General features: G+C 47.0%; 1 protein-coding gene across 1 annotated transcript; it reads right to left on the minus strand.

Moving 5' to 3' along the window:
- Window positions 1–1811: 1811 nt before the first annotated feature.
- On the minus strand, window positions 1812–9693 carry UBE2B (ubiquitin conjugating enzyme E2 B). Its single transcript, XM_052689420.1, has 6 exons — window positions 9553–9693; window positions 6468–6548; window positions 5712–5737; window positions 4568–4657; window positions 3101–3189; window positions 1812–2382 (listed from the first exon to the last, which is right to left on the minus strand). Exons 1-6 carry the CDS (start codon window positions 9594–9596, stop codon window positions 2254–2256), a joined length of 459 nt encoding a protein of 152 aa, XP_052545380.1. The 5' UTR covers window positions 9597–9693; the 3' UTR covers window positions 1812–2253.
- Between the last annotated feature and the right edge of the window lie 7454 nt (window positions 9694–17147).

A 17147-nucleotide genomic window follows, 5' to 3' on the forward strand; every position in this document is an offset into this window, starting at 1 on the left:
TTAGTTTAAAGCCGCTCCCCCCGTCTCGCTCCGTGAGGTGCACTGAGAGCCGTGCTCTTGTGAGTGGATATACCGCAGCTTATTGCCTTTCAGCTCCCTCGGGGTTACCGAAGCAGCCCGGACCCCGCGCTCGGCGCCCTGCCGCCCCCTCACGCCCTGGCACAGCCGCGACCAGCCGCCCGTCCTCGCTCATGGCCTCGGCACCTTCAGACCCGCTGCACCCAGGCGCGGCAGTGCGCAGTGCGCCTGCGCGATAGCCGCCCCGCTCCTCCAGGGCAGACGAGGCGTGGGGCAGAGTGGACCCAGGAGGCCGCATGAAGAAGGCCTTCCGGTCCCGGTGAGGCCGCTTCCGGCGGCGGCAATGGGGCTCAGCCCTGGCGGCCTCCCGGCACCGCGGAGCGTCCTGTGCCTCGTCGCCGGCAGGCAGCTCGGTCTGCTACCGAGAAACAGCGCCGTAACTTTTAATTGCACAGCAGACGTCTCTCTTTGCGAGGCGCCCGGAACGGCCCCAGGTACCGGGGGGGAGCAGAGATCTGCAGGTGCCCGAACAGCCGCCCTGCGGCCCGCCTCCTCCTGCGAGACCCGTCGCGTCCCAGTGACGTCACAGCCCGCACAAGGCCGGATGTCAGGTCTCCCCTGGAAGGCACGCCGCCTCCATCCAGATGCATCCACAACAATCTCCCGAGCTTAATCAACCTGTAACGAAGCTAAGCTGACCAGTAATAAGCAAAGTAATGAAAGGCAAACCTCATCTCACACACAATAAAGCAATGGAAATACTGAAACTTGAGACGAAAGGAGGAAAATATTCTGAATTTAGATTGATTCTTAGGAACCTTGTCAGTGTTCTGTGTATAAACAAATGCCTTATAAACAGATGCTGCCTTATTCGACCCATCGTGAAAAGGGGAATTGGGTCTTTCGGGGTTTCTGTACAAGCACTGATATTCATGTTTCACTGCATTAACAAAGTTCAGCTTTTACTGATGACTGTGGCAAATAAGAAGTATTTTCCAAATGAAGTAAACTTCCATTGCTTTTCAGGCAACGCTGAGCTGCATGTTTTATATGGGATTTGAGGGTTCTAGTGCATACGTCATGCTGGATGGAACTGTGACAGAGGCAGCTGCTAGAAGAAAAAAAAAGTCCTAATTCTTTACTGCAGACATCCACTGTGATTTTAAAAACACAGGAAAAGCAGCAGAATGTCCACACTTACAGACAAAACCAAGCTGCTTTAAAACTGACAGCTTAAGAATAAAACTTCTGTGAAACAGACACGAGGCCAGGTTCCATAGAACTCCATTAAATCTGCAATCCTGTTCTCTTCTGTTTGTGATTAATTACTTCCCCAGCCAAAGAGAAACTAACAGAATACCTGTTCAACTATTAGAAGATATTCAGGGCTGTGTTACAGTATCAGTATATGAACAGAAGACAGATTTAGTTGACAATATTTTACAGTTTGGTAAAATACAATCTCCCTGAAAAATTATTGTATTATTACCAATTACTGGTGATCCAGCTCCTGTTTGCAGCACTGCTGCTGGTTTGTAGTGGAACTTTTAGCCAAATAGTTATGCTTTCCCATTTACAAAGTGGCAGCTACCAACACTTCTCTTCCTCATAACAAGTGAGGAACACAGAATCGAATTAAAGCCTGCTGCAGCTGCAGAGATACCCACAGAGAAGGCAGTTACAAAATGGATGGACTTTTCTGTTTTTAAAGTGCGTGCCATAATCAGCACATAGCAAAGGGGAAAATGGACTCCAAATGAGCCTTTTGAAAGAGATACAGAATGAGAGAAGAGTGTCTTGCACTGAGGTTATGTATTTAACAGTTTTACATGAAATATTTATATATAAAAACTTTGTTAAGTGCTTTTCTCCAATTTAAAAATCTAAAGAATTCAAAAATAAGGCATTCAGTATTTGAAAAAGTACAGATTTACAAAATGTGTATATTCTGTCATGAAAACTCCACACCAACATTATACACTTGGAAAAAAAATACAAACAGGATATATTACAAATTTATGTAGCAATAACTTAGTTCATACCATGCAATAAGAAGTATGTTAATCAAGATACACAAGCTTTTAAGTTTCCTAAACTGGAGGGCTTAATTCTGTTTGCAAATGAGTTTTTATGCAAATTCTTAGAGCTGTGGCACTTGAAATTCTTGGTAGCCTTTCTATTGAGAGTTAAATTGTACATAAATGATTACGAGGATGGAGAGAAACAAAGCAGCTGTTACGAATCATTCCAACTTTGTTCGACAATAGCTGAAACTCTTTTCTCATATTCACGTTTGTTCTCCTGATAAAGCTGTGCTGCCTGACTGTTTGCTGGACTGTTTGGATTAGGTTCATCAAGCAGAGACTGTGAAAAAGGGAAAAACAGAGAGTGAGACAAACCAGCAATTTATGCAACAGTGAAAAACACCTTTCCTATCAAATGCTTCAGAAAGCAAACATGACAAAGTAGAGCCCACTTAAAAAACAAAACACAACAAAACAGGTTAAAGCTAATATGAGGCACCCCTAACAGAGCTGCTGAACTTCCAGTTATACATTTTATGAGCATTAGCACTGCATACATTTTTAGGCTCCTCATGTCCTTACAAACAGATGCAGTAGAGCCATTTGTGCCAGTTTGCAGTATGACACCAACTGATCATCTGGCTATGACACCACTGATGTCACGCAGGACTAAAGAGAAAAAACTGTTTTCAGTCTGCCATATCATTTCTATTTACTCCAATTAAACAAATTTCAGCAGCACTTGAAGTGACAGGCCGAGGCGTTGTGAAATGGTTTCAAATGTTACATTATACAAATTCTATACCTGACTGCCCATCTTGACTAAAAACAGATAAAAAAGGAAGCCAAATCACTGTTTTCTTGTGAAAATTATCCAACGGCAATTTTGTAGCTCAAAATCAGCAACTGCACAGCTCAGCACTTTGTGTTTATTGGATCTGAGAAGCAATTGCTTAGGCTACAAGTATTTGAAGTCCTCCAGTTTTGTCACTGAGCTGTGTACTCTCCAAACAGGCTTGTAACAACGTACTTAACTGCTAAAATAGATCTGAAGTTACCTGAATTGAAGTTAAAATAGATGAAACGTCATACGTCGGGCTCCACCGATTCTGCAGAATATCTAAACATATGCTGCCATCTGCATAAACTGTGAACACAGCACACACATCAGCCATCCCTTCTCAGACTTACCTTACGTTCTGTTCATTAAATACAGTTCAAGCAAGAACTACTGTATCAATTTGGCCTGCGTTCAAAAAATGCTTTGGGATTATAGCAGCTATGGCTGACTATCTTATCTAATTTGATAGCTGGTCTTTTGAAGGAGATACATTACTGCAAGTAACAAAACACCTAAGAGGAAATGAAAGAAGGTTCAAAAAATATGGCAATAGCACAGGCACTGGTAGGCCTGGACTCGGCTTCTTGCTCCTCCTGTGTGTTTGGCCCAGATTCAAGTCGACGTAATGCCTCTCAGCAAGCAGAGACATTTGCTGCAGGCATGGGATGCACAGCGCCAGCCGAGGATCTCAGTCATCATGCACTGCATGGGGAAACTGCACAGTGCTCACAGGCTAGGCAGGACACTAAGGCAGACAGTAGGAAACACTGCCTGCTTGAAATACTACTTCTGTCTGAATAGGAGAGCCTGTAGGAAACTGAGATTTGTCACGCAAGCTTCTACATGCCATTTTTCTAGCTTGTTCATCCCAGTAACAAAATATAATAAAACAAAGCGGTCAGAAGCATACTGCCTTTCTTGTTATGTGACAGATAAATGGTTAGAGAGTGTTGCCTAATACTGACACAGAACTGTAGTTAAAACCAGCCTCTGCTCAAGGAGGGCTCAAGCTACAGGAACTGCTGAAACAGGTTTGCGCTTCAACTCTCAAACTGAATCTATAAGCCTTTGTAACAGAGGGGATTGGGAGACAGAGAGGCATGGCTTCTGTCTTCTGCATCCGACAAGCAGATAAAAGCTATGGAGAGATGGAGTGAGAAGCACAGCTCTCCATGGCTGCCCTCCCACCGAGCTGGGGGCAGCTCCCTTCCCTTTGCTCTCCCCTAGGAGTGCACTTTCTTGCCTGCCTCCCGCTGCCAGCGCTGCTTAGCACAGGGAACCCCATGCAGGTTGGCTTGGCCGAGCTCTCACCTGACAGAAATAAGTAACATTTGGCAACATCGGTTCCCTGCTTGGATTCATGATGTGTCTACACAGACAGAAGAGCTGTTAAATGGAAGGGGGCAGGAATCTGAAGCAAGATTGCCCCTTTAGGCCAACTTAAGTGCAGCTGTAGCTGAAAACACTTACAGATTTTGCTGCCATATTGATTGGAAAGAGACAGATAGTTGCTACTTAACAGCACTGCAACTCTCAGTTCTTTCATCAAGTAGTTACTGCCTGAGACAACTGCTCAGCAGGCAGCAGTGCAGAGAGCAAACGGATAAGCACTCTGGAGCTCTGCAGAATAAACGAGCACACCATAACAGTAAGTATTATGGCTAAATTGAAATGATTTACTCACCGTTTGGATGGAACATTTTTGATAAAAACCTAACAGTTGGAGGTTTGTTTGGATATTCTTCTGAAAATTCTATTACTAGTTTAAAAGTACCTGTCCAAATAAACATAAATACAGTCAGATGACCACCAACAAAAAAAAAAGGAAAAAACAAGGTAAGTTAATTCATGTGCTCCATAATTGATATTTCTGCCCACTGTTATGCAAACAAACCACATTAAGCCTGCTTTCTTTTCACATATTTCAAGCGACAATGGAACTGTGCAACTAATAATTACTAATTGCAATAAAAACAGCAGCAGCAGCAGCTAGGTCCAAGCACTGAGACTCGCTGTATACACAGGGAAAGCAGCTACATCCAACATCCATCATCCCACTGCCCTCCTCCCTTCTTCTGTGACCAAATTTGCCTGTTCTATGGACTTCAGTGACTTGAAGGTGTTTCATTAAGAAGGCCCTGTGGTGCCAGCAAGCAAAGACTGGAATCTCATCATCAGCAATCGCAGCCTTTGGAGCTCATGACTGGTTCACTGAAAACCTTTATTACGGATCAGTGAATAATTTACTGTACTCCTCCAACCCAACACAGAGGAAAACCCATCTGCTGCTGATTACTGCAATAACGCTATAATTATTAAACTCATTATTCCTCATATGCCTGGGGGAGATTCATTACACATCAACTTTCATGTTTATGTACAGATTTGGTATTCCCCCCTCTCACTCAGTTCTATTTTCAGAACAATTCAAGATTTTTCACCTGCTCTTAGTTACAAGAGCAGAGATGAATCAAGCATGCTACAAAGACGAAACCAGCACAGCATTCTGGTCAGCTGTCTCGCTGAGCTCAGCTGCACAGATGCAAGAACATCTGGCAGCATTAGACCAACTTCCTCCTCCAAAAGCTCAAACCGTGTCTACACAAGTCTTGGTACAAGCACTGCTTCATAGCTTTGCAACTAACCATCAACCACTACAGTAAGACACTGCTTGCACAGAAATACAGTATTTTTATAGCTAACTTGACCTTGATCCAGCACTCTTGGCTTGTTCAGACTGTTCCAACCTACCTAGTATCAGAGCAGAATAATGTCAATACTGACAATATTCACAAGAATGACAGAGAATACAGAAATTTGCTGCTTACCATCTTCAAAAGGTGTCCCTTCTGGCCTGAAAGGTGTAAAAAATAAATTCCAGTTAAAAACGACCATCACTTCCAAGCACTCGCAATAAACACGTACGTTATTCCCTATTCTCCTCAAGACAGACATAGAGACAGCCATACAAATATTTAGGGAAGCCTCCAGAGGCAACTTCTGGGAGCTCTGTCACGTTCAGCAGACTTTCCCAGAGTCAATCTGGCAGTGAAGACACCCACTTCGTTATCATCCCAAGCAGTGCATGTGCCACGTTTCAGAGCTCAATTAACGAGGAGATCGTTAGTAAGCTGACTCCAGCCTTATGAAAGGACACTACCAGAGTTCCTCTTCTGGAGGACACGTAATGTAACTTCCTAAATAGAACCTCATTCCACCAGGAATCAATCCAAACACTGCCAGTGCATCTGGATTTGATGGCCAACAACATGTGGTGCTCTTATGTACCTTTAAAGAGCCAGCCTGCTTTTTCATAACCCAGCTCCTATAAAACCCGTTCCATTTATTAAGCCACATGCAAACATCATTAAAAAAAAGACAATGAATATATACCTTTTCCCCCAGGCATTCTTTATTACCCCTGAAAGCAGATTTTCACTGTGATTGCACAGTTGGTCATTTCTGTAAATTTCCTGACTTTACATTCACAAAGAAAAAAAAAAAAAGAAAAAAGGATATTATAAAAAAATTCCCCCCCCTCCCTCTCCCAAAAAAAAGGGCTCACAGTGAGCAAAAACTCTTACCCAAATATAACTGCATTCCACTGCATTATATTATTCTCAGATGGTGCACCACTGACACCCACAGGAGGGTCTTCTTGCAATCTAGAAATCACAAATATAGAACAGCAAGCCTTACGTAAGTGAAATGCTTCCACCTGACTCAAGAGCAACATCCACTGCCTTTATAAACCTTTTCTCAATGACTGAACAAAGCGTTACATGCAGATGAGCAGTATTCCAAAAGACAAACCAAGATCTGCTCCTGGATTACACCAACACGCTGTGACAGCCCAGCAGGTTGAGGCAGGTGTGCAAAGCACCGTAAGTAACAGTGCTTTAAAGCAGCACACCAAGCTGGGATGGATTTACCACCCAGATGGTTATGGAGGAGCAGAGCAAGTAACTGTTGCTGGTTGCCACAGTGAAACAGAGAATAAGTCACGGCCAGAAACAGGAGCTCAGCACAGTGATGCAGGACATACTTACTGCAACTGAGGGCAAAGGACTGTCAGCTGAGCTTTTTCTGCATCCCTAAGTCTGTGCACGACGCAGCTGAATTTGCTTAAGGCTGTTTTGGCTGGTGAGCTGACTGCTTCAAAAGGGAAGAGGGAGCAAGGGGAAACCTTTGCACTGTTCCCTGATAGCAGTGCCACAAATGTAAATATTTGTCTCTAAAGCAGTAGTGGAAGCATTTGAAATCCTTTTTAGTTCCTTAATCCTTGGACTAGGGAAAAGCACATTGCTTACTGAAAGCTGCATAAACTCACGCCAGACAAATACACACTAACTAAATGACAGGACCAAGATGCCCTCCTGTCCATTCTGTGTGCTTCTGCTAAAGGATCACGTTAGAGCCTGGAACAACAAAAAGCAGTAACCTCCCACACCACTGGGGACTGCCCAGGCAGATCCTTTTGTGACAGCTCCCATCCGCGGCACAGAGTTGAGTCATGCAAGAATAAAGAAAATGAAGTAACTGCCCTCGCTTTGAAGCAGTTGTTCAGTGTTAACGTGAGATTAACAGCAGAACAGGGTTAAGAGCAAACCCTCACTACAGACCGAGGGACAAACTCTAACTCAGTTTCAGCCCATTTGTGCAGACTGCCTTAGGGCTGAGTCAGGCACAACGCCAGTAGCGATGCCTGGAAGTCCCCCCGTGCCTGGATGTCCATCCCTGGCACAGTGAGTACAGCTGCTCGTGTACACAGACACCAGCAATGACGCTGCCCGCACAGCCAGGCTGGCAGCTGGGCTCTGCCTGCTTGCAATCCAGCTCCCCTGCGGACCGTGTTTACATCCTTGCTCTGTGAGCACATGCAGTCCAGACAGCTTAATTTGAACAGCATAAACCACCTACTATTTTGGTCAGGGAGAGCAGGAATGTGTTTTCTTCCATGCCAGACTGCACGCTGGTAATAATGCCTGAGCGCTTTGCCTGATAAATGTCTCAGGAGCACGGCTTTGGGTTTTAGAGCAATTTTAAAAGCTCATGTACACCCTGCTGTCAAAAGGTCTAACTAAATACAGACAGGTCGTGGCAAGGGCTGCAAGCCAGGCTGGTCTCAGCAGGGCCTGGAAGTCAGTAAGAACCAGGGAAAAGGTAGCATTTGTAAGCCCTTTTCTAACAGTACTTACACACAGACAATCACAGAAATACAAGGTTGGAAAAGACCCACAGGATCATCAGGTCCAACCATCCACCCATCACCAACAGCTCTCACTAAACCATGTCCCTCAATACTGAACTCCTCCAGGGTCGGTGACTCCACCACCTCCCTGGGCGGCCCATTCCAGTGCCTGACCACTCTTTCAGAGAAGCATTATTTCCTAACATCAAGCCTACATCTCCCCTGGTGCAGCTTGAAGCCATCCCCTCTACTTCTGTCACCGGTTACACGTATAATATTTATACATAATGATACCTATACGTAGTAAAAATAACACTTCTCTGTTGGGTTAATTAGGTGATACAAGACACTGCTCCCTCTCCACTACTCCTGGCAATTCTAAGATGCAAAAGTTTATATTTAACCAAGTGAATCAGAGCTCACAGCACAGCCTGCTGTTTCAGTATGAGGTAAGAGTAGCGCAAGGCTAAACAAAAATATAACCGGGGGGAAGGAGGACGGGGAAAAAATAGACATGAGATAGCTACGTGCATTTTGGGGCATAAAAGTGGCCAAATATCTGATAAAGAAATGGGAGCAGTGCTTGCTCTTCAAAGTATTCTCCACCTTCCATTCCAAGATCATGAAGCCAGTCCTTCCGAGATCTCAAAATGACACCGAAAGGTCTGATCGCTATCCAGAAGCGCTGCTCAGCGCTGAGCAGATCACTCAGTTCCTGAGATAACGGATGCCCGCAGGCTCCCGGCGCTCGGCTCGCTGCCCGCTCAGCTCCCATCGCAGCACCGCTCCGTGTTCGGTGCACACAGCCGCTCCCCGCTGTGTTTTCGGTGCGGACACCGCAGCCGTGCTAGGAAAAGAGCCCCTACCCGAGCTGACTCATCTCAGGCTGAAGAGGAAACACACCGAACTGTGACGTTTACAAAACACAACAACAAACCCCAACACCGCTTTTCCTCCACTCCCAGCTATGACCCCATCGGTCGGTAACGCTCAGAAACACGCGGCGATCGGCAGCTCCCGGCGCTCGGTGCGCGTTATACAAGGCTGCTCGGGATGGAAAAGCTCGGACAGAACCGCATGCGCACACAAACATTAAAGGGCACTTGGGTTTTGCTTACATACGGAGAACGAAGCGACCGCTAATTGCGGCGCTCCATATTTAGAAGCCCCCCGCGAGAGTTCGTTCCGGACGCGGCACCAGCTCTAACCTCAGGCGGCCCCGGGGGGGTGGGAGGAACCGGCCCCGGGCAGAGCCGGCCCCAGGCAGAGCCGGCCCCAGGCAGCTCCGCCGGCCCGCGTTCAAGGCGGAAGGGCTCTGCTCTGCTCTGCCCCGCTTCCAGAAGAGCCTCGGAGCCGCCAGGACCGCGGGAGGCTCGTCCGGAGGCGCCGGGGGAGGGGCGCTCGGAGGCCCCGGCGGATCAGAAGAACGGCGAGGCCGCCCCGGCCCGCCCTCAGCTCGGCCCCGCGCCGCCGCTCACCTCTTGAAGTCGCGCATCAGCCTGCGCCGCGCCGGGGTGGACATGATCGCGGCGGAGCGCCCGGCCGCAGCACCGCCTCCCGCACAAACAACCCGCAATGGCGTCTCCCTCCGCGCCGGGCGGGGCCGGCCGACGTCGCGGGGGCGGGCGGGGAGGGAGCGCTCGGCTCGGCTCGGCACGCCCCTCTGTTGTGCGGGGCGGCCCGCTGCGCCGCCTGGGACGGAACGGCTGCGGGGCGGAACGCGGAAACGGCGGCTCTGAGTGCGGCACGGGAACCGCCTCGCCCCGCAGCGAGGACTTCGCACTGCGCCGCGAGCTGCTGCTGAGCTGGGCGGCTCGTTTATTCCAGGTGACGACGCTGAGCGATTTCAGCGGGGGACAAAGAGCAAACGGCGCGGGTCGGGCCGTCCCGCAGGATGGGAGCCGCACGGACTGACGCCGCTCCTCCCCGAGCCCTGAGCCGCTTCTCACGCAGAGCCCTGGCAGCCGGCCGCGGAACGCCGGGGCAGCGGCTCCGTGTGCCTCCGCGCCTTTCTGTTTGTAAGAAGGTCGTAACCAGCACGAGGCTCATCCTGAAGTGAGCGAAATGAACGCTGCGCTCGCACGTCTGCCTGTTTGTTTTGCCTCCAGTCATCCGAGCATTTGAGAGGCATTGATCCCGAGTTACTTCTGGACTGGGCCTGTGAGTGCTGAGCCAAATGGGGACTCACACGGCTGTTTCAACTGTTTGGCTGGCAAGGATTGGGATGCAGCTGATGGGAGGGGACAAGCCTTCTGAAGAGGCCGAGGAATAAGCACTGCTCCTTCTGCAGTCCTTGCAGTACTGCTCCCACACTCGTGGGAAACGGCTCCTGCCGTCCTCTCTGCACTTCCATCCTCCCACCACGTGCTGTAACTTTACATCCCACTGCCAGTCCTCCAGCTTTAATGCTGGAGGAGTTTATGTTTAGCTCTAGCTGCCTCACAGGGGAGAAAGAGCATTAAGAAAGAAAAAGCATGTGCAAGCCAGGCCCTGTTTTAATAATTAATGTCAGTTTAACAGCATTGGTGATTTTACTATTAACATGCACCTTGCTGCAGGTGCCCAGGCCCAGCAGTGAGAGCACCGTCCTGGAGGCAGCTCGAGTCATCCCCACACCCTCCTGCAGGTCACCACTGCCTGGAAATCCTCTATCAGTCCATTCTGAAATCCCACGTAGCTTCCACATGGCTCACAAACCATTTCAGCAAAATCTCAGCAAGAACATTTCCCCTCTGATAACACTGGAGAGAGCAAAAGAAACAAAAAGGTCACAATTTCCTTAAAGCTTTTCTCTTTCACTGCTTTACTGGATGTGGACACCAACCAAGTCCCTACCAAACCCTCCCCCCTTATCTTTCTCTGTTTCTTTGGAAGAAGCCTGCTGGGATGCTCGGCCATTGCTGTGCACAGGCATCCAGTGCTCACAGCAGAGGATGCTGATCCTCAGCCCCCTGCCAGGCAGCACAGCAGGCTTAGACACAGTCATACCCAACAGGACAGCCTCGCGTGCTTTGGCATTATCTGACTCAAAGTTTTCTTTTCAGTTTCACCTGGTAGAGAAACAAGTGTGGTCGGTTACTTCATCAGGAAACTGAAAGCTGTAACTCCCCCCCCCCTTGAAGAACCAGCTGATTTCTGTTCTGCTCGTTGTGTGGCACATGGTTTCAAGATCCAGTTAACTATAACCCAGTCTAGTTTCAAAAACCTGGCTCGGCTGTAACAAGGAGGCCCTGCCCTTGGTGGATTAATGCATCTTGAAACAAAACCTGTAGTAAATAATCACTTTAGATTTATATCTGAAGTTAATGATTTCTGTATTTCCCCACTTAATGAATTTAAGTGCATTACTGCTGTTATTGTTAAACTGAAAACGTTTAAAAAGCCCATAGTGAAATCAATACTATACTTGTAACTCAACAAATGTCAGAACCAGATGGAAACAACTTCAGAAGTGACTTTCTCATGCAGTGCCTGGAGGGATTTTTCTATGCAGCCATCGGAATTGTCCATTAAAACAGCCCTTCAGAAAACTGGGGGAAAAAAAATAAAAAATCCTTGCAGCATTCAGTCTAGAACATGAGTAACACTTCCACTCTGCAAACCACTTAAGTAGTACAGAAATAGATGAAAAAAACACTCATCAGAAGCTTCTTTCCAGTTGTTACCGATTCGTCTTTTAACAGGAAAATAATATTTGATAAAGGATTACATTAAATAAGAAGGCAGCACTCGGCAGCACAGTCATTGTATTTTAATCTTTGGTAAACATTACATTTGTGCAGAATTTCTGTAGAACTGAGCCATTCCTCAAGTACCTCGTCCTTTCATCGACCGAGAGCTTGAGAAGGAGGAACGAAGGAAGCTGCCTGCTTTGCTGATGATGAGAGCACTCCACGCTCTCAGTAACTTCATTGCATTTCCAGGTCACTCTCCTTCATGCTGTCCCATCTCCCCAGCAGGACCTGCCCAGGTTCCCATAGGCCAAACCCAAGGTTCCAAGAGAAGGACAGGTAAGGCAGGTCACCCATCACACACTGCTCGTGTTCCCCGTGCAGCAGCAGCTGCCGGCAGCCCGCAGCCATCTCCTTTCCTTTCACAAGCACAGGGCTGCTCTGAGCACACTGCTCCATCCTTGCAAAGAAACAGAGCATGAAACTCTTCAACTCGGTCGGCTATTCTGAGGCAAACTGCTGACTTCAGTTACCAACTGAACTCAATTATCCTTTCAATGTATTCCAGCAAACTGCGTGCTTATTTCCTTGAGGGCACACCGCCCACAGAGAAGGGAACACCAAACCAACAGCTCCGCACCAGCCTCTCTGCACAGAGAGTAGCACCACTGCTTCATACTTGTTCTTACTGACTCCCCTTCTCCCCGAGCTCAACGCGCCCGCTCACTTCAGGATTTTCCAAAAATAAGGAGCCCCCCCGCCATTTCAACCGCTCGCTGGGACAGCCCGACCGCCAGGGGGCGCCGCTCCGAGGGAACGCGGACGCGCCCGACGCGCCCATGACGTCACTGGAGCGCGCCGCCCGTTGCCATGGCAGCGACGCCGCCGGGCTGTGCGCAGCTTTCCTCCTTTCGACACGGCTCGTGTTTAAAGGTGGGGTTTGGAGACGCGCTGCGCTGACTGCTGGTTGTGGTCGGCTGTGCTCAGAGCGGAGCTGACAGCCCCCGGCTGCAGAAACCTTCGGGCAGTGCAGCGAGTGCAGCCCTCAGGCGTTATTCCTCTTGAATCAATACATCTATCTATGCATAATTACTAATTACATGTTCAAAGAATCGTTAGTGCCTCAAGTTAATTAAAAGTTTTGTCTTCCTACGAAGCAGTAAAAATAGGAGTGGGAAGTGGAACCGGGCGTGGAAGTGGAGTGCAAACACAAGGACAGACAGTGGGTATGGGAAATCAGAAGACAGTTAGCCACAGTTAGAGAAATGACATTTCTACAGCTTTGGTTTTTGTGTGTGTCTTTGATTTTTGGTTTTTCCCTTTTTGTTAAACAAAAGAGAAATAGCTTGGAAATCAGAGCTGCATCACGAGCACAGTATCTGGTGACTCATGGGCTGCTTTGTGCACAAAACAGCCTGAACAGTTTGTTTCTAAAATATTTTGCTGTCAAATGAAAATGGGAATCTAAAGCAAATTTCCAATCTGGGGAGAAAGCTTGGATGTTGACCAAAATAGCCTGTGCTTAAAGCAAATAGCGGAAGGACACGTGGATTTTTGCTGGTTACCAATGGCCCCGACTGCAGGGAGCTGTCGCTGTGCGCAGTGCCGTCCAGCAACACTTCCCTTCCCTGTGTGCGTTCCCTGGCTTTGCCAGGCAGCAGCAGGAAAGCAGGGCTGGCTGAAAGGCCACCTCTTGTTCTCCTTTATTCCAAAGGTCAGCACTGCTGCCTGGGCTGCCTGCTGCCCTCCCTGCCCCAGGTGGCCCTCTTGTCAGCTGTGGGTGACGTCACTTCGCTTTGGCTCTCATCCCAGGATTCTCAGTGCACATTGGCCACAAAAGAGGTGGTGTATTTATTATACCAGTGCTGTGCCATCCCTAAACAGATGAGGGATTATCTACAGATACTTCTTTGCATGGAGATATTTTGGCATTACAAATCACTGAATCACAGCGCATCACAGAACTGTGGGGACTGGAAGGGACCTCTGGAATCCGCCAGTCCAACCCCTTAGAGCTGCCCAGAGAGGCTGTGATGCCCCGTCCATCCCTGTAGGTGTTCAAGGCCAGGTTGGATGGGGCCCTGGGCAGCCTGGGCTGCTACGAAATGTGGAGGTTGGTGGCCCTGCCTGTGGCAGGGGGTTGGAGATCCATGATCTTTGAGGTCCCTTCCAACCCTGGCCATTCTGTGATTCTGTGAACATTTGCACTTGAAATGTTTCCATGATTTTTCTTCAAGAATTTTGGTCTGGACATGTATCACATTGGAATATCTCCTAGGCAGAGAAACCATCTCTGATTTAATTGAACTTCTGCAAAGTCTGAGACCTAGAACCATAACCTGCCATCGGGTTGCAGGCTTATCCATTCAGAGTCATAGCTAAAGCATAAATGCGGTCTATTCAGCCTGTGTCCCCACTTTGCAATAACTTGGCACAGCATCTCCCCCTCCAGGAGGAATTACCTGAAGACAGGAGGTGTCTCTGCTCTAAAGGACGAATTTCATTCTGTTACACTTAAATGGGCAGGGAGATTCGAGATACAAGAGGTGCATGCATTAGGAGCACCTGATTGAGATTTCACTGCTTGTATTTTCTGAAACAGCCGAATGTGACCAGAAGACAATACTTCAATTTTTCAAAACACGCTATTTTCTCTTATTAGTACAGCTGAACGTGTGGATGCTGTTTTGTGAAGTATTTCAATTAATCCACTAAATGTCATTTCCTACAAGAAACCCCCTTCTGTTACAGCCCATAGCCTTAGCTCATGTGAGTAATTCAGCCAGCTTAATTGGGAATGTCCACACATATGGCACATCAGAGATTGCTAATTAGAGAAGTTGGGATTTTCAGAAGTGCCAAAGAGGAGCAGAAGTGCCAGTCCACTGTGCCATACGCATTTCAGTCAGTTGATTGAAACTCACTGATGTTATAATTACCATGTTCACTGAAATGCAGTTAGAGATGCTAATGGTTCTAAAAAAATCGTTCTGCTCAGAGCTGAATGTTGTTTCCCCTGATGTCAGTGGGAACGGAAATGGGTTTTGGTTCTGCCATATCCATTAAGAACAATAAAAAATCCAATAGTCAATCCCCTGTCATAAAAAGATTTGAGAGAGAGCAGAGGGAGGAAGATTAATGCAATTGTGATGCACTTTCTTTTTTTACTAGCTTGTTCTGTTTCATTTGTAAGAGCATACCTAAAATGTACTCTTCTACATAGAAAGCTTATTCATTAGATCTTAAAATAAATGATAAAGATCTCATCTACAAATCCACAGTGCTAGCGGTGATACCAGGCATCCCTATTAACGCCACTGAAACTTGAACAAGACACAAAGTACTTGTTTAGCACAGACCAGTGAAGCCTCCACTAGCAGGCTTTTCTGATGCACTTTCACTGGCCATAGCAAGGGCTGTTGCTTCAGAGAAATGAAGGACCTCATTCATTCATGGGGAACAGGGGAAATTAAAGACTGGCAGCCAAGATCTCCTTCAGTGACTGAATCACAGCATTTGCAGAAAGGCTGCTGTGCTGCTCAGAGGGGAGGGCACTACAGTCTGATTCTGTCTGGTTCTCTTTTGCCCTTTAAAATCTGTGGTGAGAAATCTGTCTAAGCCTGTGAGGCCACTTCTCTTGTTGATGATGTGTTGACTGAATCACGGATACATTTTCAGAAAGTGTCAAGTTGGAACAATTACGTTTTTTACTTGAAATGTAGCTTTGAATTGAACTATATGAGAGAGAGGAAAACAGCCAATCCATTATGCTATTTGGATTCCTCAGAAGTCTTTTTAACCCTTCAAAATCCTGTCACAAACATTTAGAGAACTTCCTGCAAGATTGATTTTGTCTCAGTTGTGTTTATTTGGGTTTCTTTTAGGAGAAATCACACTCAGACAGCATGAAGAGACATTACCAAGTGACTCAGTTCAGAACTGGCTGCCATTATAAAGCTGTGGCAGCTGAAAACAAAAATGGAAATCCATGGACGGAGGAGAGTCTTTCAGAGTTATGACAAGATTTTTTTGGTATACCAGGGCTGTTAACCCATCTATTTCAGCCATCTAATTTATTTGGTTAGGTTAGAAGAGTGTTCTTCATCTGAATGGTGAAGGGAGAGGAGCAGAGACTCTTAGAAAAAGCTTCAGGTAATTCTACTTAAGCAAGAACTGAACACTTAAATCAGATGTTCTCAATCACTAAAGGACAAATGCCTCTGTTGCTACAGAGTTCCTATCCTTCTCACCTGCACATTTTCATTTAACAAGCACAACTATAGGAACTACATACAGTCTTATGCATGTAAAGCTTAAAAAGCAGCACAGAATTCACAAATGCAATCTGGAAGTAAAGATATTGGCTCCAGAAAGAAAGGGGCAGCCAAAAAAATCTTGAGTCAGTGTATCGTTGCCACAGCTACTCTGAGAGTCCATTCATTACCCCATCTAACAAAGTAGAGAAGTATTTTGGGACAGTCTGCAGCCAGCAGACTGCTCCTAAAGGGAATATTTTCTCCAGCATAATTAGTTAAAGCTCTAGGGCCCTTACCTACCCTAGAACTGGAAGCTAAAATAATAACTCACCTTCCATCAAGACCCTGCACCAATTCAGCAAGACGAGCCAAAAAAGCATGAACTAGGTTACATAGCAATAGAATAAGATCCAGACATCCCAGATGATATTGAAGTAGGTGGAATGGCAGAAAAGAAAGGAAAAAAAAGGAAGAGGAGAGGAGAGGAGAGGAGAGGAGAGGAGAGGAGAGGAGAGGAGAGGAGAGGAGAGGAGAGGAGAGGAGAGGAGAGGAGAGGAGAGGAGAGGAGAATTTAAGCAGAGAACAGAAACTGGACAGCACTAGATGGAAATTCTCTATACCATAGCAACGTGCACTTTTGAAATATGATGAACATAACAACAGATATAAGTTCATAACTATGCACACATTCGTAAACGAGTGACTCCCATAGACTGCAAACCAACGTGGGCTTGTTTCTGCATGCGGTAACACACAGCACTGCTCCCATTACGGATGCTGTCTGTACACCTTCCTGTCATTTCACTGGCTTACTAGGAACTCCCTGCCCTGTGCTCGGCTAGCCAGCCAGCAGGTGTGGCTATAGAGCCTGCTCCTGCCCCTGAAACAACCGGATGTCTTTTGGCTGCCAGTGAACAGATGAGGCTGAAATCACTGCGACCATTTCTAAGGATGTAATAATACTACAGGCTTACTTTCAGCATCAGAAACCCCAGGGCGTGTTCTGAAGCCATAGTGGTGAACACGACTGCTACATATGTGGGAGTCCTTCATGCCTGTAAAAACACTCAGTTAAAAAAACTAGTCTCATAGAAATTTCCTGAACTGGAAGAGCCAAAGTGATTTTTTTTAGTTCAGGCTTTAATG

This window comes from Tympanuchus pallidicinctus, unplaced genomic scaffold (assembly GCF_026119805.1).
Source record: "Tympanuchus pallidicinctus isolate F22 unplaced genomic scaffold, pur_lepc_1.0 scaffold25, whole genome shotgun sequence".
Taxonomy (NCBI): domain Eukaryota; kingdom Metazoa; phylum Chordata; class Aves; order Galliformes; family Phasianidae; genus Tympanuchus; species Tympanuchus pallidicinctus.